This window comes from Dromiciops gliroides, chromosome 6 (genome assembly GCF_019393635.1).
Source record: "Dromiciops gliroides isolate mDroGli1 chromosome 6, mDroGli1.pri, whole genome shotgun sequence".
Lineage (NCBI taxonomy): Eukaryota > Metazoa > Chordata > Mammalia > Microbiotheria > Microbiotheriidae > Dromiciops > Dromiciops gliroides.
Window position 1 is genome coordinate 238,261,824 of NC_057866.1, and position 25,395 is coordinate 238,287,218.

The window sequence follows — 25,395 nt, forward strand, 5'->3', positions numbered from 1 at the left end:
TTGTTCTTAATTTACAAATTTTAAGCTCATTTTTTAAACTTGCATTTGGTTGTATGAAAGTATATACAACTTTTCATGTTAATTATACTGTAGTTTTTGCAAAGTATCTGAAATCAAAGGCTATTTGGTGTAGACTATATGGTGATTCTGATGAAATAAATGAATCTTTATTTTAAATATCACTTCTTTTTACTATGTTCAGTATTGTTCTTAACTTTTACCCTGTGAAAGTGTTATTCAGTAACACATATTGAGTAGATATATATTAAGTAAATGCTTAGTGAGCACATAAAAAGTGTACAGAAAGTACATAATGATCTATACATGTTATTCAATAAGTACAAATTGAGCATATACATTTTACTCAATAAATACATATTGAGCACATACTGTGATTTGTGCCATGATGAATAAGATGTAGATAACAGATAGGATTCTTAGCCTCCACGTGTTTCCAGTATAGTAAAAACCAGTTCATTCTATCACTTGGAATATTAGCTTTGAGATTCCTTGCACGATTTCTTAATTTACAAGTTATTTTTGTTGAAAGCAGAATGCTGTATTAAGGGGCAGCTACATGGCGCAGTGGATAGAGCACTGGCCCTGGAGTCAGGAATACCTGAGTTCAAATCTGGCCTCAGACACTTAACACTTACTAGCTGTGACCCTGGACAAGTCACTTAACCCCAATTGCCTCACCAAAAAAAAAAAAAGAATGCTGTATTAAATGATCTCTTTATGTCCCTTCCAATTCTGATTCTATGATTTTTGTCTTGAGGGACTAAGCTACTGTCAAACAAATTTTTATTAAGTACATAACTAGGCTTAGGAACATTTCTTCAGTCATCTAATTTCTCATCAAAGTGCTTATAATTGTATTTTTAGCAACATGGATATTTCAGTTTTTTGTAATTAGATGTATTAAATGTGGGTACTTCCTCTAACAGTAATCCATTGTCACCACCATGACTTGTGCAATTCGTATCAACATCTTCCTATAAGTCCTCCATTTGGGGTCTCCCTACCATACTGCAGTCCTTCCTTTTGCTTGCTTTGATGTCTTGAATGACCAAGACCAAAAGAGTAATCATTAATGGCTTGATGTTAGCTTGTGAGTGCCCTCTAGATTTGTTCGTAGCTCCTGTGCTACTTCACATTTTTACCATTAGATAAATTAAATAAAGGCTAACCCCTCTGCATGTTCTCTTTTTCTTTCTTTCTTTCTTTCTTTCTTTCTTTCTTTCTTTCTTTCTTTCTTTCTTTCTTTCTTTCTTTCTTTCTTTCTTTCTTTCTTTCTTTCTTTCTTTGTTTTTGTGGGGTAATAAGGGCTAAGTGACTTGCCTAGGGTCACACAGCTAGTAAGTGTCAAGTGTCAGGCTGGATTTGAACTCAAGTCCTCCTGAATCCAGAGCTGGTGCTTTATCCATTGCGCCACCTAGCTGCCACCGACCTTTTTTTATTATTATTTTTTATTTGTTGTTGTTTTTGGTTTGGGGTTGGGGTTTTTTTGGTGAGGCAATTGGAGTTAAGTGACTTGCCCAGGGTCACACAGTTAGTAAGTGTTAAGTGTCTGAGGCCAGATTTGAACTCAGATACTCCTGACTCCAGGGCTGGTGCTCTATCCACTGTGCCACCTAGCTGCCCCTGACCTTTTTGTAGACTAATGTTTGTTGCTTATATTCATAATTGAAGGAAAGGCTAAATTTCAGTTAGAGGTTAATGAAAATAAAGATGTGATTTTTTTTTCCTCACCCAAGTTCATAGACCCCTTTAAATCTAGTCATGGCCTTAGGTTCAGAATTCCTACTTTATTTTTTTAATATATTTTTAAAAATAATAAACATTTTAGGGGCAGCTAGATGGTGCAGTGGTTAATGCACCCTGGATTCAGGAGTACCTGAGTTCAAATCTGACCTCAGACACTTGACACTTGACACTTGATACTTACTAGCTGTGTGACCCTAGGCAAGTCATTTAATCCCCATTGCCTGCAAAAAAAAACCAAACAAAAAAACCCAATAATAAACATTTTAATTTAAAGTTTTGAGCTCCAAATTTTATCCCTCCTTCCTTCCCTCCCCTAGCCCATCCCTGAGGCAGTAAGCAATCAGATATAGGTTATACATGTGCATTTATGTAAAACATTACCATATTTGGTCATTTTTATATAAGAAAACTTGAATAAAAGAAAAATGAAATAAAAGAAAAAATGAAAGAAGTAAAAAATGGCACGCTTCAGTAGGTGTTCAGTCAATATCAGTTCTTTCTTTGGAGGTGGGTAGTGTGTTTCATCATTAGTCCTTGGGGATTGTCTTGGATCATTGTATTGCTGAGAATAGTTGTCACAGTTCTTCATCAAACAATATTGCTGTCTCCGTGCACAACGTTCTCTTGGTTCTGCTCACTTCACTGTACATCAGTTCATACAAGCCTTTCCAGGCCTTTCTGAAACCATCCTGCTTCTCATCAGAACTACTACTTTAAAGGTTAACATGAGAAACCCAGGGAAAATCTCCGAAGGGTTCAGAATGAAAAGAATATTACCAGGCATTAGCTACCTAAAGGGTTAGGAGATAACTAGATCCCAGGAGATGTCATTGAGTCTTAGGTAGCCTTGTCCAGGCCAAGTGGCAGCAGCAGGAAGGTCTCTCCTAAAAAGGCAGAAAACATTAGGTAGTAAGGATTTGGGCAGATTCAGAGCAAGGCCAGCCCACCTCCATAGAGTCTTGGTCCCCAAATACAAAGTTTTCACATAAGGGACTATAACATAAAACAATAAAAATATTAATTATATAATTTATACCAGTTCAAACCTGCCAATCTGTATTTCTGTACTATTTATATAAATAACTAGACATAATTCCCATTCCTTTAAAAAATATTTACATTGGTTCTCACCTCCATGAAATTTAAAGCACATTTTTGTCAGAGTAAACCCATTTTATATTTGGCACATAATGATTCCAAATTACTTTTATTTTGTTTATAAAGCACAAATGTATGGAATCTATTAAGTGAAATTCTGATGGAGACATAAAACACTGTTCCATAGATGCCGAAGTATACTTAGAACTCTTTCTGAACTCAGTGCATGAAGAATCAGTAATTTAAACACTTGAAATGTGTGAGTCATAAGGAACCTGGAACTCTTAAACAAATCTATATATCTTTGATGTGGTCAATGATTATAGACCAAGTCGATTTATCATGTACCGCTAAACTCACCAAGCATTTAAAGATGAAAAGGCCAGGAATTACAAATAATAGACCATTGTCTTTTTTAACTCCCTTTTAATACTGTGTCTGTTGGGACAAAGAATATGAAACTCATTATTTTCAAATAAGCCCATGTTAAATAAAATTCAGTGATAGCTGATCAGTTTATTGAAATAACTACTCATACTAAACTGTTGAGAGAGAAGGCCGTAGTAGACTGCAATAAAGTTCCAAAACCCACATTTATAGGTGTGGATTTCTCTTGGCATTTGTACTTAAAAGTACAAATCCAGGGTGTTTTTGTTAACTGACTAATAATAATTGACGAATAATGTTAATAGCTAGCATTTATGTGATGCTTTAAGAGTTCTATGATACTTTACATATCTTATTGATCCTTACAACAACCCTCCGAGGTAGAAATTATTATCCTCATTTTCTACAGAAGTAAAGTGAGCGTGAGAGAGGGAAGAAAGAAAAAGCATGCCTCTTTTTTTAGCACCTAGTATGTGCCAGGCATTGTGCCAAGTGCTTTATAAATTATTATCTCATTTGCTCCTCTCAGCAACCCTCAGAGGTAGATGCTGTTACAATCCCTATTTTATAGTTGAGGAAACTGCAGCAAACAGAGTTTAAGTGACTTGCCCAGGGTCACACCAGCAGTATGTGTTTGAAGCAAGAGTTGAACTCAGGTCTTCTTGACTCCAAGTTCAATACTTTATCTACCACCTAGTTTCTCTTTGGTCCCAAAAAGCAAAATCAGTAGCAGGTGAGTAGGAGCTACAAAGAAACAAATTTAGGCTTTATGTTAGAAAAAACTTCCTGACCAGAGAACTAGTCCAATGAGAAAAGGTCAGCTTTACTGGAGATCTTAAGCAACTCATAGGGCATGTCATAGAAGGAATTATTTGAGGAGCTGGGGGTGGACTTAATAGCCACTAAGGGTCCCTTGCAACTACAGTTTTATGATTGTTACTTGCCTAACATTACTCTAGTAGTAAATGGCAGAGCTAGTGCCATTCAGATCCTCTGACTCCTCACCCATTCCTCATTTCATTATTCTGTTTCCTATCATCCCATATTTTAGGGATAAACGCTCTAAAACGTTTATAGTTGTCTATGTGGCCCACATGAAAAATATTAGTGAAAAAAATTATTTGCATTATTTATGATAAATAGGTTTCATATGTACACTAGGCCATCCTCCATACCTATCCTGAAAAAAAAAATCACCTATTTTTTAAAATCACTAGGCATTACTAGCTGTGTGACCCTGGGCAAGTCACTTAACCCCAATTGCCAAAAACCAAAAAAAATTTTTTTTTTTAAATCACTAGGCATTTCCACAATTCATAGACAAATAGAGATGAGGCATGGTCCAGTGTGGTTTCCTTTACTTTCACAAGGTAGTCATTAACCTAATAGAACCCCAAAGTTTCCATTGCATGTTCTAGTAAAAAGATTTCAGTGGGCAGTTAAATTCTGTGGCTAAGATACTTGGCAGACCCCAGATGCTTTGGTCTGCTCTGAGATGAAGCTGTTTTAGCTTTAGTTTTTCTTTTCCTGGAGATAAGACTGCAGCCCTAAAATAAAAGAAATATGCATTGCATATTTTTGTCTGTTTTTAAAACACTCTACAATTAGCATTATTTATTATCCAATATATAAGATTTGGTGCTTCATTTGCTGGGAAATTACTGCCATGTAGGGATGAGTCAAGCATAATGGAGTAAAGATCGCCTTCTGCTGACCGTTGGCCACCACTGCATGTTCCCAATTCTTTTCAAAACAATATTTAGGAAAAAAATCTATTAAAATATGCCCCAAAGCCCACTCCCCTGAATACAACTTCACAAATAAATTGATGCCAATGCAATTACGTTTAACTGATCACATGTCTCTTCTTTTTTTCCCACCCTCCTGTTACTGACTCCCACTCCCATTTACCAGTATAACAATAATATTAAAAGTATAACTTACTGGATTTGCCCATGGAGTTTTAGTAAGCTAATATCTAGTCACTCCAAATCTTTAACAGTTTCTTTGGAAGCAGAATCTTTGTCAGGTCATCAACACATAACAATTTGCTGTCTGAGCACATACCATGCAGTGATAAAAGAATCGCTTGCTAAGTTGAAAAACTGATACCAATCTGCATTAGTAGAGGGAAGTCTCTTTCTTACCAAGAGTTCACTATACCAATGAAATGATAGAGATAGTCCACAAGATTTTAGTTAGGGAAATAGATTAAGATAGTTAGAGTTATTTTTATCCAGAGAATGTCAGAGACATATATCTGTGTATGTATTTTATGAAAAGTAGTTAGTAGTGAGACTAACAATGCCAAATGTAACCCCTGTAACTTTCTTATCCATTCCCATTTCCATTATTCATGATAAAAGCCAAGATACCCCTTTCCCATTACTATTTTCCTTTTTCTTATTTTTCTAAAATTGAGTGTTTTGTTTTTTGGGGTTTTTTTATGTAGCCAGTGCTGGGCTGTGTTCTGGATGAACCAACATCATCACTCCTGGTGAAAAAAAAATTGTTCTATTCCATTGAATAGAGCACATGCTATCTAACCACTCTACCAAAAAATAAAAGCTTGTTCGAAGGAATTCTGACCATTTTCCTGTTGGCAATTTATACTCCTTATATCTCAGTACATAGGGTTTAAATTGAGAAGGGACCTTATGACTCTAATACCTTAATCTTTCATGTTGTTAATAGTTTACAATTTTTTTCATGAGGCAATGAGGGTTAAGTGACTTGCCCAGGGTCACACAGCTAGTAAGTATCAAGTGTCTGAGACCGGACTTGAACTCAGGTCCTCCTGAATCCAGGGCTGGTGCTTTACCCACTACACCACCTAGCTGCCCCCTTATACCTTAATCTTAAAGACGAGGAAACTGAAATCCAGAAAGTATGTGACTTGCCTAAGATAATAGCATAATTGGGGTTTGAATCCGGATCCTGAACTCATAATTTAGCCTTCTGTCCTTGTTTCATGACTAGTGTAATGCCCTATCCCTGTGTTTTGTATACCATTTTAAAGACACTCTATTGTCTTTTGTTTTTATGCTACCTTTGTTTCACTTTAACTACAACCTCTCTATGGAATCTTCCCTTTTTAACAACAAAAACCATTTAAGTAAAACCCACCTAGAAAATATAATGATGTCACACAGCCTATAGCACAGTTTTGTAATCAGCTTTCCAGATTCAAGGTTGGTCATTTCAAGTAACTAAAGTCTGGCTGCCTTTGAGCCTTGTTTTCTTTAACATTTGTGTTGTCATTGTGTATATTGTTTTTCTGATTGTGCTTGCTTGGCTTTGCATGAGTTCATATACATCTTCCCATTCTTCAGTGAATTTCTCTTAATTTCCCTTTCATTGGGCATTTGTCTTGTTTCCTGCTTTCTGCTACTCCATGAAGTATTGCTATAAACCTTTGGTACATGGAATATTTTCCTCTGCCTTTGAACTCCTTTGGATATATTCCGTATAGGAAATTTCTGTCTCAAAGGGCCATTTATTGACTTTCCTTGAATAATTCCAGATTGTTTTCCAGAAAGATTGTTCTCGGACGATGTATTTATTCACCTGTCCATTGTCCTACAACCCATCTAATATTAACTATTTCCATCTCCCCCCCACCCTTTCTTGTCACTTTGAGGACTGTGATGTGAAAACTCAAGAGATCAGCATTAGAGCATTATTATGAAATAATAGCTGTTGATAGTTTACATTTTTTAAACTATCCTGGACCTCTTGTCTAATGGGGGAATGGCTCTTACTCATTTGTGTCCATTCCTTATATAGCACAGATGTTAGATTCTTACCAGAGATATTTTATGCAAAGGTGTTTTGTTTTTTTCTTCTGTCTACCCTTCCTCAAACCCTCCCCCGTAGGATACCAGTGGAAAAGCATGAGATGGCTTTCACAGTAGTCCTAAAATATACCTATACACACAGTGCCTCTCCCCGTCTCCCTGCCATTCTGCTAGCTCTTTCTCTATAAGACTTATTTTCATATTTATTTAAAACAGATTTCATTTATAAAAATATTCATAGGATTCTAGATTTAAGACTAGAAGTTGATCTTAAAGATCATCTCTTGTGGGAGATTGGGAGAGAATAGCCTTGCAATGCCTGTTCATCCTCCATTCCTTCTATAGTCTTCCCCTTGATATTCATTTTAGCTGAAATTTACCTATAAAACTTTGGGAGGTACCGAGGATCCCACCGCACACGTAGTGATGGCAGAATCTCATCCCGTGTGTGCAGTCATTACCATGCCCAGGATCAGGAGAGCTTAGGGCACCTGTGGTAACATTAGGCATCTTAGTTTTTAGACTAATGCGCATGTTTTCTTTTTAGTTACACCTTTTTCTCCATTATGGCCGTTGACTGTTACATAGTCAATTTTTAGGATTGGCTAAATATTTGCCGACAGAGTAAATGCTTTTGGACACAGTTTCAGACAATGAGGCAATCTAAACACATATCTTCTCCTTGCCCTCCCAGCCCCACCCCCTAAATCACACAGACTGATCATCTGTTCCCTTTAGCAAAAAGTTTGTTGAACTGGGAAAGAAGTTGAAAAATTATTATTTAAATATGGCATGTGACGCCTCATTTCTCCTTCTGAACATACAGTGTATTTGTTATCTCTAGCACTTTGCACAGGATCTGGCTCAAGGTAGGGGCCTAATAAATATTGTTGATTGATTGGTCGAGCAGTTCTGTTTTATCATCCCTTTAAAATGTGACCTCCAAGGACCACTATTACTACTTCTCTTTCTCCCCCCAAATTAAGTCAGAAAACAGCAGCCTTTCTCTTTGGCCTTAGGTACTGTAGTACTTAATACTTTCAGGACCCCTGATTTTATTCATGTTCACTGATGTCCACAAAACCCCTCCACACTTTAGGTGGATAATTTAATGAGTTTCTGTGGCTGAAGAACAAATCAGAAGCACATGGCCAAAACCTTCAGGGATGAGCATCTCCAAACCTAGCCGGGTTGTTCCTCAGTCCTTGGAAGACATAGTCATTGGACTCACAGCACTAATTATATCAAGAAATACATACCTTGGGGCAGCCAGGTGGAGCAGTGGATAAAGCACCAGCCCTGGATTCAGGAGGACCTGAGTTCAAATGCGGCCTCAGACACTTGACACTTACTAGTTGTGTGACCCTGGGCAAGTCACTTAACCTTCACTGCTGTGTCGTCCCCCCCCCCAAAGATTATTTTCAAAATGAAAAAAATAAAACAAATATGATGAAGAGGACATTGAAGACCAAGAAAGATTAAGAGATAAGAGGAGTGTCTTGATGCTTTAAATGAGTTCGTTTCTTTACCCAGTGTTTTTTAAAGGTCAACATGGAAACAATGACCAGTGAAATAAATGAAGGATTAATGTTGCCATATAATAATGCCAAAGATGTCCAGTCGAAGGCTAGTTGACTGTATTTGTCAAAAGAGAGGTCATACTGACCTTGTCTTTATCTTCAAGATGTCAAGGGAAGCTTTTCGTTTTTCTAACCAACTAGGATTTTCTTTAATTGAAACTAAAAGCTTTGCCACAAAGCCCAGCTGTGACATTGCTACATCTAAATTTCTTTTTAGCTGCATTAATTTCTATTTAGCCACATTAAAAAAGGACATTTGCTTTGTGGCAGATGGCATATAAAGCACAATCTCATTTCAGATAGTTTTAATTATTTATTATCCTTCATTAAAATCAATAAATAAGTATTTGTTAAGCACCTACTTTGTACCACCAAGCACTGTGCTAAATGCTGAGGAATCAGAGAGAAAAATGAAAAGGCTCTGCCCTCCAGGATACATTCTATAGGGAATGAAGTGAAATGATAATTAAAGTCATGGAAACTGTTAAGGGCCAAGTGAGAATTTAGAAAGGAAAGACTCAAAACAGAGCCTTGAAATCCATTCATAGTTTGTGGATGTGACATGGACAAGCACACTGTAAAACATTGGTAGAAGAATGAAGAGGGGAAATCCCAGAGAGGGAGATGTCCAGAATGAGAGATGGTCAACAATGTCAAGTACACTATAGAGGTCAAGAAGAATGAGAACTGGGAAAAGATTTGACAGTTGAGTGACCAGTGGTGACTTTGGAGAGCAGTAAAGAGATAAATAAAATCATGGTTTAGAAGAGAATGAGAAAAGAAAAGTAGGGGTAGGAGACTTTTTCTAAGAGTCTGAGAAAGTGAGGAGAGATATAGGCCAATAGCTGGCAGAGATGCTAGGAGCTATTAAGTGAGCAAGATGTTAAGGGATACAAGAGGAAAGACTTAGAATTTTACAGGCTTACTGAGACTTCCTGATAAATGTATATAATAATAACTTTGTGACAGAAGTTTAAAATATGATGTGTTGTTTCAGATATTATCAACTCATTGGAAAAGGGTTCAAGGACAAAGGAACTTTTTTAAAGGTTTAAGTAAAAATGAAGCATTTTTTCTCACATAACATATATGATTGCTTCAGAAGTCATGGGAACACAGACTTAGAACTAGAAGCATTAATATTTTCTTATTTAAAAAGATAAAAAGCAAAAAAAATATATACTCAGCTAAGAGGAGAAACAAGGAATGCTCAAACTTAATAATCAGAGATCAGCTAGTAATGAGAAATCCACTGAGGTTTAATAGAAGAAAGTGTTCTTGATATGTGGAATTGCAAAGAGACTTGTGAAATGAGGCAGGCATTACATACATCACAGGTAAATTGCTATGAGTCCTATGCGTGACTTTAAAGAAAGAGTATACAATCTCCCTCGACAGCCCACTTGCGTGTTTAATAGTTCTTATCAGTCAGTCTTGTGTTATATTTCCTCTTGTTCTCTGTTCACTTAAGATGGAGAACAGCTGGTTACAGTCTTCTGTGAGACCCTTTCCTTCCCACTTGAGGGACACTAGTGTTATCTATTTGTTTTTAAAAGAAAATGTGTTTCCTCCTTAAAAGCCATTTCTGCCTGTGTGAATATTGGCGATTGCTTATACAATTTTGTGTATAGACCACCGCGCCCCAGGAGGGAAGGAAGCTTCCTTAGTTATCCCATAGCACAATAAAATAGCCAAATGCTTGACAGAAGCATGCTCAGCCTGAACTCATATAATTAATCACCATCTCAGGGTCTTGTTGAAAAGAAGCTTTTAGGCCAGAGGTAAATCTCTGTATTAATGGTGGACAACAGTTTCTATCATTCCTTACAAGAGAGTGAACCTCAAGACTGTCCATGTACTCAACAGAATAGGAGGGAAGTCTGTGTCTTTCTGTTAATGATGTAGAAGATCTCACTATTTACTTAAATGCAGCAATGGATATTCAATACTACTGAATTGACTTGAGTGGGGCCTCACTGGTTGTGTGGTAGCCTGGGAAACAGATTTTAAGAGAATACTTGTGCCGGCATAACTAGTGAGATGTTTGACTTGGAGGAAAGTAGTCAGCCTAGAATTCTAACTTAAGCTGGGCAGTCAGCATGGTCCAATGTAGAACGCCCTGGAAGTGGACTGAAGAGACCTGATTCAAATCTTTGTTCTCCAAAGTCACCTGTGTGACTTTAAGTAAAGTCACTTCCCTGTTTTGGACCTGTTTGCTCTTCTGAGGAGAAAGTGGGAAGTAAATGACCCCTAAAGGTGCTCCAGGTTCTAAATCTGTGTTTTTATGACTTCTGAAGTTAAGAAAGCAGAACACAGATAAGTAGTTTATGGGAAAGATAGTATGCCAACAGTTTGTCTTGTTATTTCTAAATCTTGGCTTTAAAAGGTATTTAGTTACAATTTTGGTTTCTAGAGAGATGTTTTGTCTATACATTATCTCCCTCAATAAATTGTATGTGTTTTAATAAAAGGAAATGCTGACTTTTATTGATTTTTAAAAAGTATTTTCCCCCAATTATGTGTAAAAACAATTATTAACATTCATTGTGTTTTGTTTAAGTTTTGAGTTCCAAATTCTATCCTTTCCTCCCTTTCTTCTCTCTCTCTGAGATGCTAAGCAATCTGATATGTTATTCATGTGTAGTCATACAAAACATATTTCCATATTAGTTTTTTGTGGAAGAAAACTTGGACCAAAAAAAATTAAAGAAGGAAAGAAAGTGAAAAATAGTATGACTCAATCTGTATTCAGACACCCTGCAGACAGATAACACTGGACTTTATTCTCAATAAAAAGACTTTTAGCTTTGCTATGACCTAATAGGACAACATTGCCACCTAGTGGTTTGTTTTGAGTTTAAGGCAATCTCCCTGAGGATTCTTTTTGAATCGTGGATGCTGAGCCCCTTTGGCGATCTGATGAAGCTTATGAGCTCTTTCTGGGTGAAATGTTCTTTATGCCTAAAATAAAATGCATAGATTACAAAGAATACTAAATATACTGAAATAAAGATGTATTTTTCCCATTTAAGTTCACAGACCCCCCTGAAATCTATCCACAGTAAACAAACATTAAATCAGCAGGCATTTTTATTGTGTTTGAGATGTTCACCGCACTGTGTTAAATTTTAAGGATGCAAAGAAGCAAAAGACAGGCCCTGCTCTCAAGGAATTCACAGTCCAATGGGGGAACAACATGTAAATGACTGTGTACATACAAGATCTATTTAGAGTAAATTGGAGGTGATCTTAGAGGGAAGGCATTATCATTGATTAGGATTGAGAAAGGCTTCTAGTAGAAGATGGGCTTTTAGCTAGGCCTTGAAGGAAGCCAGAAGGCAAAGATAAGGAGGGAAAAGCTTTCCAGGCTTTTTTACAAACCCCTTGGAAAGTTGGTGGATCCCAGGTTAGGCACCTCTACACTAGAAGGAACTGTGAATAATGGGTATCCTTAAAGGTCTCCTTCTGGGAATTATACTTGTAAGGAATTGTGACCTCAAGGTTTCCACTCCCTAGCCTTTTTAAAAACATCATTTGGGGGCAGCTAGGTGGCGCAGTGGATAAAGCACCAGCCCTGGATTCAGGAGGACCTGAGTTCAAATCCAGCCACTTGACACTTACTAGCTGTGTGACCTTGGGCAAGTCACTTAACCCTCATTCCCCCCCCCCAAGCCCCCCAAATCTTTATTTGCCTACAGAGGCAGGTGGTGGTGCAGTGGATGAATGAAGGGCTGGGCCTGGAGTCAGGAAGATATAGTTCAAATCTAGTCTCGTACACTAACTAGCCATGTGACCCTGGGCAAGTCACTTAGCCACGATTTGCCTCAGTTTGTTGTGAGGCTCAAATGAGATAGTATTTGTGAAGTGCTTAGTACAATGCCAGGCATATTGTAGGTGTTACACACCTCCCTTCTCTTCCCAATCTGTCCAGTTTCCTTCTAGCTCCACCCTGAAACTCTGTCCCTCCATTTTTCACATATGATCTAGGATTCAGAGCTAGCATGGGATACCTCATAAAACTCCCTTATTTTATAGGTGAGGAAATGGAGGTCTAGAGCTTACACGATTCGCCCTAGGTCACCCAGGGTTGGCAGAACAGGATTTCAGCCTGGAGGGTTCTCGTTACCAACCCAATTATCTTTCCATTATATCCATTCTGCTTCCACTGTCTCTTGAGTACTCCTAAGAAAGGCACGACCAGCCCTGAATAAAAGAGGATGAATTCTACTTTCCTGTACGTATACCTCCTCACCCATTTGCTATTGAAACAGCAGGATAACCGTCTCACCTTCTGCTTATGTCTACAAATCATGGGGGGTTTTTTTACAGTCATTTTATTACGCTCCTTAATTTTTCCCTGACTTTCCTAACGTTCACTGTTTTTTCCTACTGAACCTCAGTCCAGTTTCTTTCCACTTGTGTGACTTTTGATTATTGTTTTGAGATCTAATTCATCTCTTAGAAGATCCCACTCCCCCTTTATTTCCTGATGTCATCATGTAGAAGCAGCAGAGGTTTTAAGCTGACTACATTTTTTCACTCCCATCTGTGGTTTAAAACGTTAGCTGGCCTTAACCTAGCTGATCCATTTCCATTCTGGCACTGACTTTAACACGTATAATATATAAATATATCCTTCTCAAGAGTTCATTCTGTATACTGCCTTAGTCCAATTAAATATGTAATATATGTAAAGTGCATAAATAGCAATAATATATAAATGCTTAATACACAAACATATAATACAATGTATAATCTAATTACTTATATATGGACACCTAACAGTTTTGAGGTCTGGCTTACATTAAGATATTTGAATGGGGGGCAGCTAGGTGGCGCAGTGGATAGAGCACCAGCCCTGGAGTCAGGAGGACCTGAATTCAAATCCGGCCTCAGACACATAAGACTTACTAGCTGTGTGACCTTGGGCAAGTCACTTAACCCCAATTGCCTCACTAAAAAAAAACCACAAACAAACAAACAAACAAAAAGATATTTGAATGAATATACCTGTTAATCAATATGGGCATAAAAGAAAACTTAAAAAGCATCCTTGTAGACTTCATACAGTGAATAATCAGGGAAGGTAGGAATATACAAAAAAAATAGAATACTACAAATAATTGAGAACAGTTAATTGCATGTAACTGACATGTCAGGTTAATATAGATTATCCGAGTCAACATAGTGTTTTATCTCTTCCTGGATTTGCTAAGTTCATCACCTTTTCCCAGAAGGAAATTCCTGGCTTTATTTGTTCATTTAATTTTTGCAGTGAAACAGTTGTGACTTTCCTTGAGTCATATATAAAGGGGCTTTGGGGCTAATGACATTTATTTTTCAGGCTCTCTGAAAATGCTTCAGAACAGGCCTGTGACCCAGTCAAACAAGGTAGTTGTAACAGTGGCCTTTTGTATTCATATCCATAACAAATCCATCCTCACCCAGAGCAGACCTTCTAGTAAGGTCACGTGGCAGCTTAGCTCAAGCTAGAATCTGCTTAGCTCAGGTCGGAATCAGTTTCAAAACTCTACAGATGTCTCAAGGTAAAGAACATTTATGAACACTATAAGAAGCATTTGACTAACTCCCTTTCCTATGAAAGAACCACTGTTCTTTTCATAGTTGGGTGGCTGATGGCCTGGTGATTTACACAGCTTCCTTCAGTCACTGGAGACGTTTTCCTCTGTGTTGGCTGTCACAAAGCTGTCGTCTCAGAAACAGACCTTCAGCCTTAGCATAAAAAAGAATTCAACCTTTAAGTAGACTCCCCCCCAGTAATTCTGGTGTGTGTCCACCAGATGGTGGTAGAGAGTCAAAGTTAGAGGGTCAAAGAGGTTTTTGGCTTCTGGAGAGATCAGCAATTATACTGCTTTTCAAAGCCGGCTAACAAAATTAAAATAAAAATAAATGTTCTTCCAGAATACTTAAAGGGTCTTTAGGGTTACTTAGTCTCTGATCTAACTCAAGACTGTTATTTTTCTTCGTATAAATTTATTTTTCTTAACTTGGTCACAGTATCTTCACTTCTCCCAGACACCAGCTTCTTTCTTAGTGTTTCCTGACCATGTAGTTGGGATATTTTTTATCCAATTAAAAGGTCTAGGGGCAGCTAGGTGGTGCAGTGAATAAAGCACCAGCCCTGTATTCAGGAGGACCTGAGTTCAAATATGGGCTCAGACCCTTGACACGTACTAGCTGTGTGACCCTGGGCAAGTCACTTAACCCTCATTGCCCTGCCACAAAAAAGGTCTACAACTTGCTTTCACTTTTCCCAGAAAGCCTCTTTTCCAGTTGCTTGATTTTTCTGTCCCTAGTCCTCAAAACAACTCAAAGAAAGCTTTTACTTATTCTCTGGAGTTTTTGTAAGGAAGGGGAGAGCTGCCGGGGGAATCAGAAGGACTGGGTGAAAATCCTGTCTCTCACACAAACTGACACTGTGTGACTGGGCAAGTCGTGACATAGGCAACTGTCTACTATTTTGGGGTTACCAAACAGTTGCTGGTTTGTATTCGTCTCACGAAGGGACCTGATTGTACTAAATAAAACACACAGAGACACATACTACTGACAGAGACAGAGTGTATAGGGAGGTAATAAACCCATGGATGAATAAATAGTAAGCCAAACTGGATGAAGAATCAGGGCACCCCAGCTGGGGTATAGAATGAAGCATGTTCCAGGCAACTTGGACCACTACCACCACCATTTCCCCTTCGACCTTGATAAAGACAAACCAGGATGCTCAACCCAAGAGCTTTGAAAATCGCAGTATCCCCTGAAACCACCAGACCTGCTTCCAGCATAAGCCACCATTTAGGGCAGAAATCATTGCAGAGAAAGGGCCCATCATCCTCATCACCACCAGACTGTCAACAACAGACTGATAGGCTTGAGAACCATGGGAGTGATGGCCCCCTTGGACCACAGGTCCTGCTTCCTGCTCAGCCCTCATAGCCATTTTCTGTGGAGAAAGGGCCAGCCTTTCCCATAAATTGTCACTCCCCAGGAAAGCAAGCTAGCCTAATTGAAACAGCAGGGCAGCCTAAGGCAGGGACAGGAGGCGGCATGATCCAGATTGGTCAAACCACCACTCCCTTGATCACCATTTCCCCTCAAACTCTGATGGAGATAGCCCAAGACCCTGAACCCCAGAGCCTTTAGAATAACAATGCTTCCACCTTCCCAATGATGCCTATGCCATTCCTCCTGAGAAGCAGCTCCTGGGGAAATGCAGCGTGGCACCTGCTTTGGCCCATGCTGCACCCACACCTACCAAAGACCCAGAATACAAAGTTCCCATCACCAGAGTTCTTGATGAAGTCCAATTGTTCAACATCACAAACTGATGGGATCTTATTAGTAGAAATAACATCAGAGAAGAGGCATTGCCATCTGCTTTGCCACCGCACCCTGAGGGGCCATGGGGCTTTCCCACTCAATTTGCAGCTGAAACTTTCTCTGTGTGTTGTCTCCTGCATTGGAATATCAGGTTCTGGAGAACAGAACCTGCGAAACTTTTCTGTTTGTGTTCCCAGCACTCAGCTCAGTGCTTCACATATAATAAGCACTTACTACATCATTCATTCATTAGCACATTAACCCCCTTGTTCTGATTTTAGTGGGTTTTTATGGGTTGTCTTTTTTACTAAGAATGGAGAAAAACATCCCCTCCCATACATACATATATAAAATCTGTCCACCCGTCACTGATTAAAAAGCCATTTGCTATATAACCTTGATCCACTTATTTCGAGTCATCACTATTTGCAAAGGTCTTTTTCTTAGCACTGAACTCTAGGAAACATTTCTTTGACTGACCCTTCTAAAAGAAAGAAATACAAGACCAGGACAAAGTACAGTACAAGACAGCTACAAAGAAATATAAGACCAGTATGCTTCCCTTAAGGAGCTCAGGAGCTAATTGAGAAGATAAGATTGGTGAATTAATAATTAGCAATATAAGACTATAAGTACTGGGGACAGCTAGGTGGTACAGTAGAAAAGGCACTGGCCCTGGATTCAGGAGGACCTGAGTTCAAATCCAACCTCAGACACTTGACACTTACTAGCTGTGTGACCCTGGGCAAGTCACTTAACCCTCACTGCCCTGCAAAAAAAAAAAAAAAAAAACAACCAAAAAACTGGAAAAGTCTATAAGTACTAAGATATTAAAATCAACAAATTAACCAAATATTTCTTAATTTTCTATGGTTTGCAAGATACTATGTTGGACACTAAGAGTATAAAGGTGGATATAACAGAGAGGCTTTTATTAAGTATCTTATAATCTAATTGGGAGATTTTATACATACATACAAACAATCTGTGTTAAAAGGAAGAGTATGGAAAGGAGAAATTTGAGAAGTAGTATATTATTTAAAAAAATCTAGGGAGAGAGAAATACCTTTGATCTTGGAAGCAGGAAGATGAAGGCAAAGAAACCTTTGTGGAAGAGGTGGCCCTGAAAGCCAGAATTTGACCATTGAGGAAAGGTAGGACCTAAACAAATAAAAACAGCTGAGAAGTCCATTTTAGGTATGGGCTATCTTATGAGCAAAGGCACAGAGCTAGGAAAGAATAGGACAAAAATGAGGGAGAGATGTTCTGTTTGATGAGAGTATAATGCATGGTTTTTGGTTTTTGGTTTTTGTTTTTTAAGTGGGGCAATGGGGGTTAAGTGACTTGCCCAGGGTCACACAGCTAGTAAGTGTTAAGTGTCTGAGGCCAGATTTGAACTCAGATCCTCCTGACTCCAGGGCTGGTGCTCTATCCACTGTGCCATCTAGCTGCCCCTATAATGCATGTTAATAGGAATAGGTATGATATAAGGGTTCAAAGGAACAGGTTTGGAATGAGCCAGGGAGTTGGAGAGGTAGAAGATCAGAAGTTTATGGTCAGAGGAAGTAATTTCTGAGTTTAGGATCTTGGAAGTAGCACAATTTCAAGAGTGATTTATGGCTAAAGTGGAGTGGAGATGGATCAATCAACAAGCAAGTATTATCCAGTGCCTACTATGTGCAGAACATTGGGATTAGGTACAAAAATTAAATGTTCCCTGCCCTCAAGAAGCTTGCATTCTATCGGAGTAAGTATTCGTATATATACATATCGACACATACAAAATACAAAGTAAATACAATGTCATACAAATGCTGAAAAGGATATAGGAAAATAGGTCCACTAATACACTGTTGGTGGAGTTGTGAACTCCATTCCCATCTATTATGAGAAGCAATTTGGAACTATGCCCCAATGCTATTAAGTTTTGATCCAGCAATACCATTAGCTCTATACTCCAAAGGGAACAAAGAAAGAGAAAAAGTACACATATGTACAAAAATATTTATAGCAGCTTTTTGTAGTGGTAAAAAATTAGAAACTAAGGGGATACCTATCAGTTGGGAAAGGGCTGAACAGCTTAGGGTATATGAATATGATAGAAAACTATCTTGCTGTAGGAAATGATGAAGGGAATGGTTTCAGAAAACCCTGAGAAGACTTGTATAAACTGATACAAAGTGAGTAAACAGAACCAGGAGAACAATCTACATAGCAACAACAATATTGTTGGGATAATCAGCTGTGTTAGTAACTCTGATAAACACAATTACCCACTGCAGTTCAAAGGATTAATGATGAAAAGCACTATCCACATGCAGAAAGAGAACTGATCAACTCATAGTATAGATTGAAACATATTTTCTTGCCTCCCTCCCTTCTTCCTTTCTTTCTCTCTTTCTCTCCTTCCTTCTTTTCTTCTTTCCTTCCTTCTTTTTAACCCCCTTTCCTTCCTTTCTTTTTTCCTTTCCTTTTCCTTTTCTTTTTTTTTCTGAAACATGGCCAATGTGGAAATATGCTTTGCCTGACTTTATATTTGTAGTAGGTTTTGTACTTCTTGCTTTCTCAATGGGTGGGGTGGAGGGTGGAGGAAGGGAGAGAATTTAGAACTGAAAATACAATAAATAAATAAGAATACAAAATCTGCTTTGTAGAATGGAGGGAGCACTAGAGACTAGTTCAGGGGCTCTAAGTTTATGGACTCTTGAGCAATGGGGTTCAAGAAATTTCTCGTGTAAGAAGTGGCATTTGAGCTGAGGAGCTAGGGATACTAAGTGACAGATGAGGAAGGTCATCAAAGTTTAGTATAAGGAATTGTAAGGACATTGTTAGAAATCGTATAAAAGTGGACATTGAGGTCTCTGAGAATGATGGTGGAAGCTCTCCACCATAGTTGTGAAGAAAGGTATCTAGAAGCTAAATAAATAATAGCAATAAGTAGTGGGAGGGGGCAGCTAGATGGCGCAGTGGTAAAGCACTGGCCCTGGATTCAGGAGTGCCTGAGTTCAAATCCGGCCTCAGACACTTGACACTTACTAGCTGTGTGACCCTGGGCAAGTCACTTAACCCTCATTGCCCTGCAAAAAACAAAACCAAACCAAAACAAAAAAAGTAGTGGGAGAGTTTGGCGTAGCATAATGGCATCAACTTCAAAGGATAGATTGTTGAATGCTGGTAATTAGGGCACATATGGTCTGAAAGTAGCCATGGGAAGCAAGGAGTATAGAAACTCTGGGGACTTGTGAGACCGGGAAAAATGTAATAAGTGTTAGAAGTGGCTGTTATGAACATGCAGCTCTCGAGAGAAAAAAACGGGTATCACTTAAGGGAAGCAGGTAGACATAGTGCCCAGAGGAAGAGTTCTGTCTGTCGGTTTTAACTATTCACAAATTTCCATAAGCACAATAGTGGGGGGCAAGAATAGGAAAATAAGGGACTATGATTGGGGCTGGGATAGCTTGAGGTTAGGATACGAGCAGGGTTCCTCCTCAGGGTGGTAGATTGAGATGACAGAGTGGAGAAGTGGGAAGCTGAGAGATGGGTGCTTATTAGCCATTTGGAGGGGTTTGGTCCAGATTTCAGTCTTGCTTTCTATCCACCATGGCAAACTACTTCTCATTAAGCCACAGTGGTAAGTGTGACAGGTGATTCAGCATCCAGAAATTACCTTAGAAAGGTCAACCCATGCTCTCTCAGCAGGGGACCCCTGGTAATAATATTCTCACATAAGAAAATACTGGACAGGAAGAAATGGTATCTGGAGAAGCTCACAGTAACATGGAGAATGTTGGTTTCGTGATCTGTTCAAGCCCCTACATAGATTTCTCTCTCCCCTGGATTTTCTGAATGGACTCACTTTAGAGGCAATATAACTGGGACTGAGAGCAGGCTTAATGCTTAGATAGTCTAAGTTCCTTTGGGGAGGGGGGGAAGAGAGAGAGAGAGAGAGGGGGGGGGGGAGGGGGAGAGAGGGGAGAAAGTGTCTGTGTGTGTGTGTGTGTGTGTGTGTGTGTGTGTATGTGTACACACGCAGATATATTTTTTCAAAGAGTATAGAAATTAAGATGAGAAAGCCCTTACTTGTTTTTGGTTTTGGTTTTGGGTTTTTTTGGTGGGGCAATGTGGGTTGAATGACTTGCCCAGAGCCACACGGCTAGTAAGTGTCAAGTGTCTGAGGCCGGATTTGAACTCAGGTTCTCCTGAATCCAGGGCCAGTGCTCTATCCACTGCGCCACCTAGCTGCCCCCAAAGCCCTCACTTTTTAACATGACAGTATTTATACTTCTGCTCCCAGAACGAATGATGTTTTACTCTGCCATTAAGGAAATGAACATCCTGAAAGCAGTGAGTAGAAAGCTAGCCTTGAGTCCAGGAAGCCCTTGGTTCAAGGCCCACCTCTGAAACATACTGTCTGTGATCACATCCCATAACCTCCCCAGTCTCCTGAAGCTAAGAACATAAGATGCAAAGTAGCTGCAGATAGGTATGGTTAGGTTTTGGCCTATTTCAATGGAATCACAAGTCCAATCCAAAACAAAACAGACAAAACCAAAAAACAACCACTAGATTTGTAGTAAGAGCCTGTAAACTTTGTGTATGAATCCCAAGTTTTACAAGTAATGCGTTTCAGAGGCCTCCAGGGTAGTGTGAGTTGGAAGCCTAGAAGACCAGAGTTCTAGTACTGTCTCCAACTAACTTCCATTTTAAACTTGGTTTGAGTCACTTCACCGAGCCTCTTTCCTTATCAGTAAGACTGCGAATGTCCCAAAGCAGGCAGCACAAAGCCTGATTATGGAGGAACAGTGCCGCAAGTGGGCCTTGAAACATGAAGTCGTCTTACACAAATTCAAAAAACCCGAGCCCCTGCTCACTAGCTTGTGACTTCCAAATGTCCCTTCTTGGCAGCTGAACTTTATTTGCTGAAATAACTAAACAAATGTAGTACTGGAATGTAAACTCAAGATAAATCAGGTTGCTGACATTGAAAGTTAACTTTTGTTCCCTTCTTCATGAATGCTGAAGATTATTTTGAATTCTTTTTTATAGTAAGCTCAGCCCATTTTTGAGAAGGAACTTTTGTCATTGCTACATGTGTGTGTATATATATTTGTCATCTTGGATGTTTAAATATACCATGAAGCCTTGGGGTATCTATGTGGCTAGGAGCCATATTTATTTAACATTTTACTTCAGACTTTATCTGGGAGAAGAGAGAGATGAGTGAACGGACTCCACGTTTATTTATCAGTTTCTTTGGATATACCTTCTTCCAAGGACCTGAAATTTCCTTAAGTGGAGGTACTCTTAATATGACTGCCAGCTCTTTGAGTGGAGGGCTAGAGATTGGCAGGGGAGGAACCAGTGAAGAAAGAGTAGGTGATGATATGATCATACAATATGGCTATTCCTGTATGTAGTTGAACTGGAGTAGAGGTTAAGAAGTTAAGGCAGCTAGGTGATCCAATGGATAGAGCACCAGTCTGGAGTGAGGAGGACCCAGGTTCAAATTCAGCCTCAGATACTTACTAGCATTGTGACCCTAGGCAAGTCACTTAACTGCTGTGGCCCCCCCCCAACACCCCCCCCCCCCGAAAAAAAAGTTGTTAAGGAACTTGATGAACTTGGAAGCAAGGGTATTTGAGGAAAAATTAACATGTAAGTCAGAGTCCCTACTTACAAGACCAGGAGTTGGTCAGGCTCAGGATGACCTGAGTTCAAATCCTATCTCTGCAACTTATTTATTACCTGCATGACCTTGAGCAAGTCACTAAATTCCTTTAGGTCATTTATTTCCTCCCTAGTAACAGTAGATAAACTCAATGGCTGATAAAGGCCCTTCTGGCTCTAAATATGTGATCCTATGAAATTAAGAGTTATTTTTAAGTAAGAAAAGTACCACCCATAAATATTTTGCATAATACATAATTTTATATTTTATGTTTAATATTTAAGAAGAAAAGTATTGTTGGTATTTAAGTTTAGTCACAGAACCCCTCTTAACAGTGTGTAGTTTGGGAAGTACCACTGTGATTGAGAAGCCAGTAGAATTATTATTTTTTTGATTGAGGGTTAGGGTGTTATGTTACAAATATTAGCTCATTAAATCTTTCTGTGGTACTGCCGGCTGGATTTGGAGAGAGATGAGACTCTTGACAAGGAGATTGTTTAGGAGAATGCCATGTTCCAGGGTACTGGCAATGGATGTTGGGAAGAAAGAAGATGCATTTGGAAGAAAAATCTACAATAACTCAAGGAGTTCCATTCAGAAGCAAAGATTAAGGGCCTGCTCTGTGCAAAACATTTGATTCATGCTAGGGTAGGGATACAGAAAGGGAATAATGGCTACCTTCAGGGAGCCTGCGTTTTTTCTGAGGAACTGAATAAAGGAAGTGGGCAAAGTCAATCGGGCACAGATGATTATTTAGCTTTCCAGTTCTCTGGATGACTGAGAGAGACAGCAAATCCAGAAAATTAGTTCCAACTCCAAATAACAAAAGTTTTTTTTTGTTTTTAAGCTTTAGAACTATGTGTGTGTGTGTGTGTGTGTGTGTGAGTGTGTGTGTGTGTGTGTGTGTATAAATATAAATTGGCTATGCTAAGAAATGGCTACACTAAAGAAAATATGGGAGATAGTTTCCCCCAAAATTCCAAAAGGAAGGAAAAAAGGAATTTCTCCTTTTCCCAGTCATCATTAACTTCTGGGAATGCTAGCAAACATTAGAACTGTTCTGAAAAGGGGACAAGATCTTCCTCCTGGAGGGGCTAACTGTGCCATCTTCCTGACAGATTGATTTAATTGAGAATTCCAGCAGTTATTTCCTGGAACCACAGCTGTTGCTGCTTTATCTGATCCCAGATGCTATAACTTTTGCAAATGGAATTAACATTTGTTTTTTTAAATACATATTTAACAGTTTTTTTACCTTTCAATTGCATGATTTCAACCAGCTCGAACATAATTTTTTTTTAACATGCATTTTTATTTGGGATTTTTTACTAACACTGTCCTGTGAGGCTGTTATTTGAAAGAACCTTGCTCTCAGAAAGAACTTGCTTACACTCATTAATGCCAAACCCGATTTCAAACCATATAGAAGCCCTTACTTTAGACCAGATTTAAAGGGTTTCTAGATTTAAGGGAAGAGGGCAAGAGCTCACTGTCGGCTTTTAGAAAGAAAATTACTTCCTCAGACCTAAATGTTAGAGTTTGTCTTCGGGGCTTGTTAGGCCAAAAAAATTAAATTTCATGGAGGAGTCCAGTCAGAGGAACATTGACTTCAAAGTAGGAAGGCCACTTTGAGAATCCTGGGTTCAGCTGGGATTATCTATGTAACTGTGGTGATCACTTAAACTTAGTTTCTTCATTTGTAAATTCTAGATAATGATGCTTCTTAAACTGTTTACCTCACCAGAATTTTGCGAGGACAGCATTTTTAAAATGTTAAAGAAATAGTGTGGGAGATTTGAAGGGGAGGAAGAAAGGAGAGACAATGATAGTGCATGGGCAAGATATTCACTTGTAAGCCTCAGTTCCCTCATCTATAAAATGGGACTGATAATAGCTTTAAGTACCTACCTTACTGGACCATTGTGAACCTCAAATGAAAGGATTATGACCAATGCAAACCTTGAAATGCCAAGTGAATGGGAATGGCTGAACAAGTTGTGGTGTATGATTATGATGGAATATCACTGTGCTATAAGAAATGATGAACTCAGGGGCAGCTAGGTGGTGCAGTGGATAAAGCACTAGCCCTGGATTCAGGAAGACCTGAGTTCAAATCCAGCCTCAGACACTTGACTCTTAGAAGCTGTGTGACTCTGGGCAAGTCACTTAACCCTCATTGCCCCACAAAAGAAAAAAGAAAAAGAAATGATGAGCTCAACAATCTTAGAAAAACATGGATAGACTTGCATGAAATAATGAAGAGCAAAATGAGCACAACCAAGAGAATATTGTATACAGTAACAGCAGTACTGTTTTAAGAATAACTTTGAACAAATTAGTTATTTGTCTATTATAAATATCCAAATTAATTATAAAGGACATATGAAGAAATATGTTATCTGCATTCATAGAAAGAACTGATAAATAGAAGTATGTATAGAATAATTATTTATATGTATGTGTGTGTATACATACATACATACACACACACACACACACACACACACACACCCTTCTTTGTGTCTAATGGTAGCCATTGGGGGGAGAGGAAGAAAAAAGAAATTTACATGTAATTTTGTTGTATATGTGATTTGCAGTTTCATATGCAATCATTTTTGTTTTATTCCATATTTCATATGCTTGTTTTATTCCATAAATTAAAAAGAAAATAAATTTTTGAAAAAGAAATGCCATGTGAATGACTATTATTATTAAGTTGTAAAGCATTATACAGATTTAAGCTGCTCTTGTCTTTTTTCCTGACTCTTATGAGCACAGCTGCATTCTCACCAGACATTATTCCATTCTGTCCCTACTTAGCAATATTCAGGAGCCCTCCCAGCCTGCAGCTTCTGTGTCCTCTGCAAGGAACATGCCCCAGGGCCCAGAAAGTCCTGTTGCTTCTAGACCTGGAGTAGCCAGCCTCACCACTGCAGCGGCTTTCAAACCTTCAGGATCCACAAACGTCATCAAGTCACCAAATTGGCAGCGTCAAAACCTAGCAGGTAAGAAGGGGGTCTTTCTTATTTTCTACCATCCAAGTTCAAATACCCTGTTGCCCTGTTAAACATGGGAGGGGAATGTGGGTGGGACTGCTCCTATTTGAAGAAAAGAAAAAAAGCATTTATTAAGCATTCACTATGTGCCAAGTAATGTGCTAAGCACTGGGGGTAAAGATGCAGAAAACAAAGACAATCCTTTCCCTAAAAGAGCCTACTTTGGGGACAGCTAAGTGGTGCAGTGGATAGAGCACCAGCCCTGGAGTCAGGAGGACCTGATTTCAAATCCAGCCTCAGACACTTAACACTTACTAGCTGTGTGACCCTAGGCAAGATACAACCCCAATTGCCTCACAAAAAATAAAAATTTTTTTAAAATCCTACTTTGTACAATGTAAGTTGCAGTATTTGATTTAAATACTTTAAAAAACTTTTTCTAAAACAATTACTTGGGTAGTTTGGACTTAGAAACAAGACCACCGTATAGGGAATGGCTGCTGGATCATAGAATATAAATTTAGAGTGAGCTTTGTTTCGTAATTTGTCTCTGTGTGCTAATCAGCATTTCACTTTCTATTCAAAGTGGTAGAATTAGAACTGTTAGGTGTTTCCTAGTTTATATGATGCTACATTTGGAAAGAGTATATATGAAAGTAAATGTTTCATTTCTTTCCTTTTAAAAAAATATATATTTTTTATTTAGTGGGGCAATGAAGGTTAAGTGACTTGCCCAGGGTCACACAGCTAGCAAGTGTCAA

The 25,395-nt window shown here is 38.7% G+C and overlaps 1 protein-coding gene across 6 annotated transcripts in view; it reads left to right on the plus strand.

The window, feature by feature from the left end:
* Positions 1-25,395, plus strand: part of PDLIM5 (PDZ and LIM domain 5) — a 214,671-nt gene that overhangs the window by 141,264 nt on the left and 48,012 nt on the right. For all 6 annotated transcript variants that reach the window (XM_043971436.1, XM_043971437.1, XM_043971438.1 and 3 more), the window contains one exon: positions 24,459-24,643. In XM_043971436.1, coding sequence (XP_043827371.1) covers positions 24,459-24,643 — 185 coding nt within the window. The remainder of the gene's footprint in view (positions 1-24,458; positions 24,644-25,395) is intronic.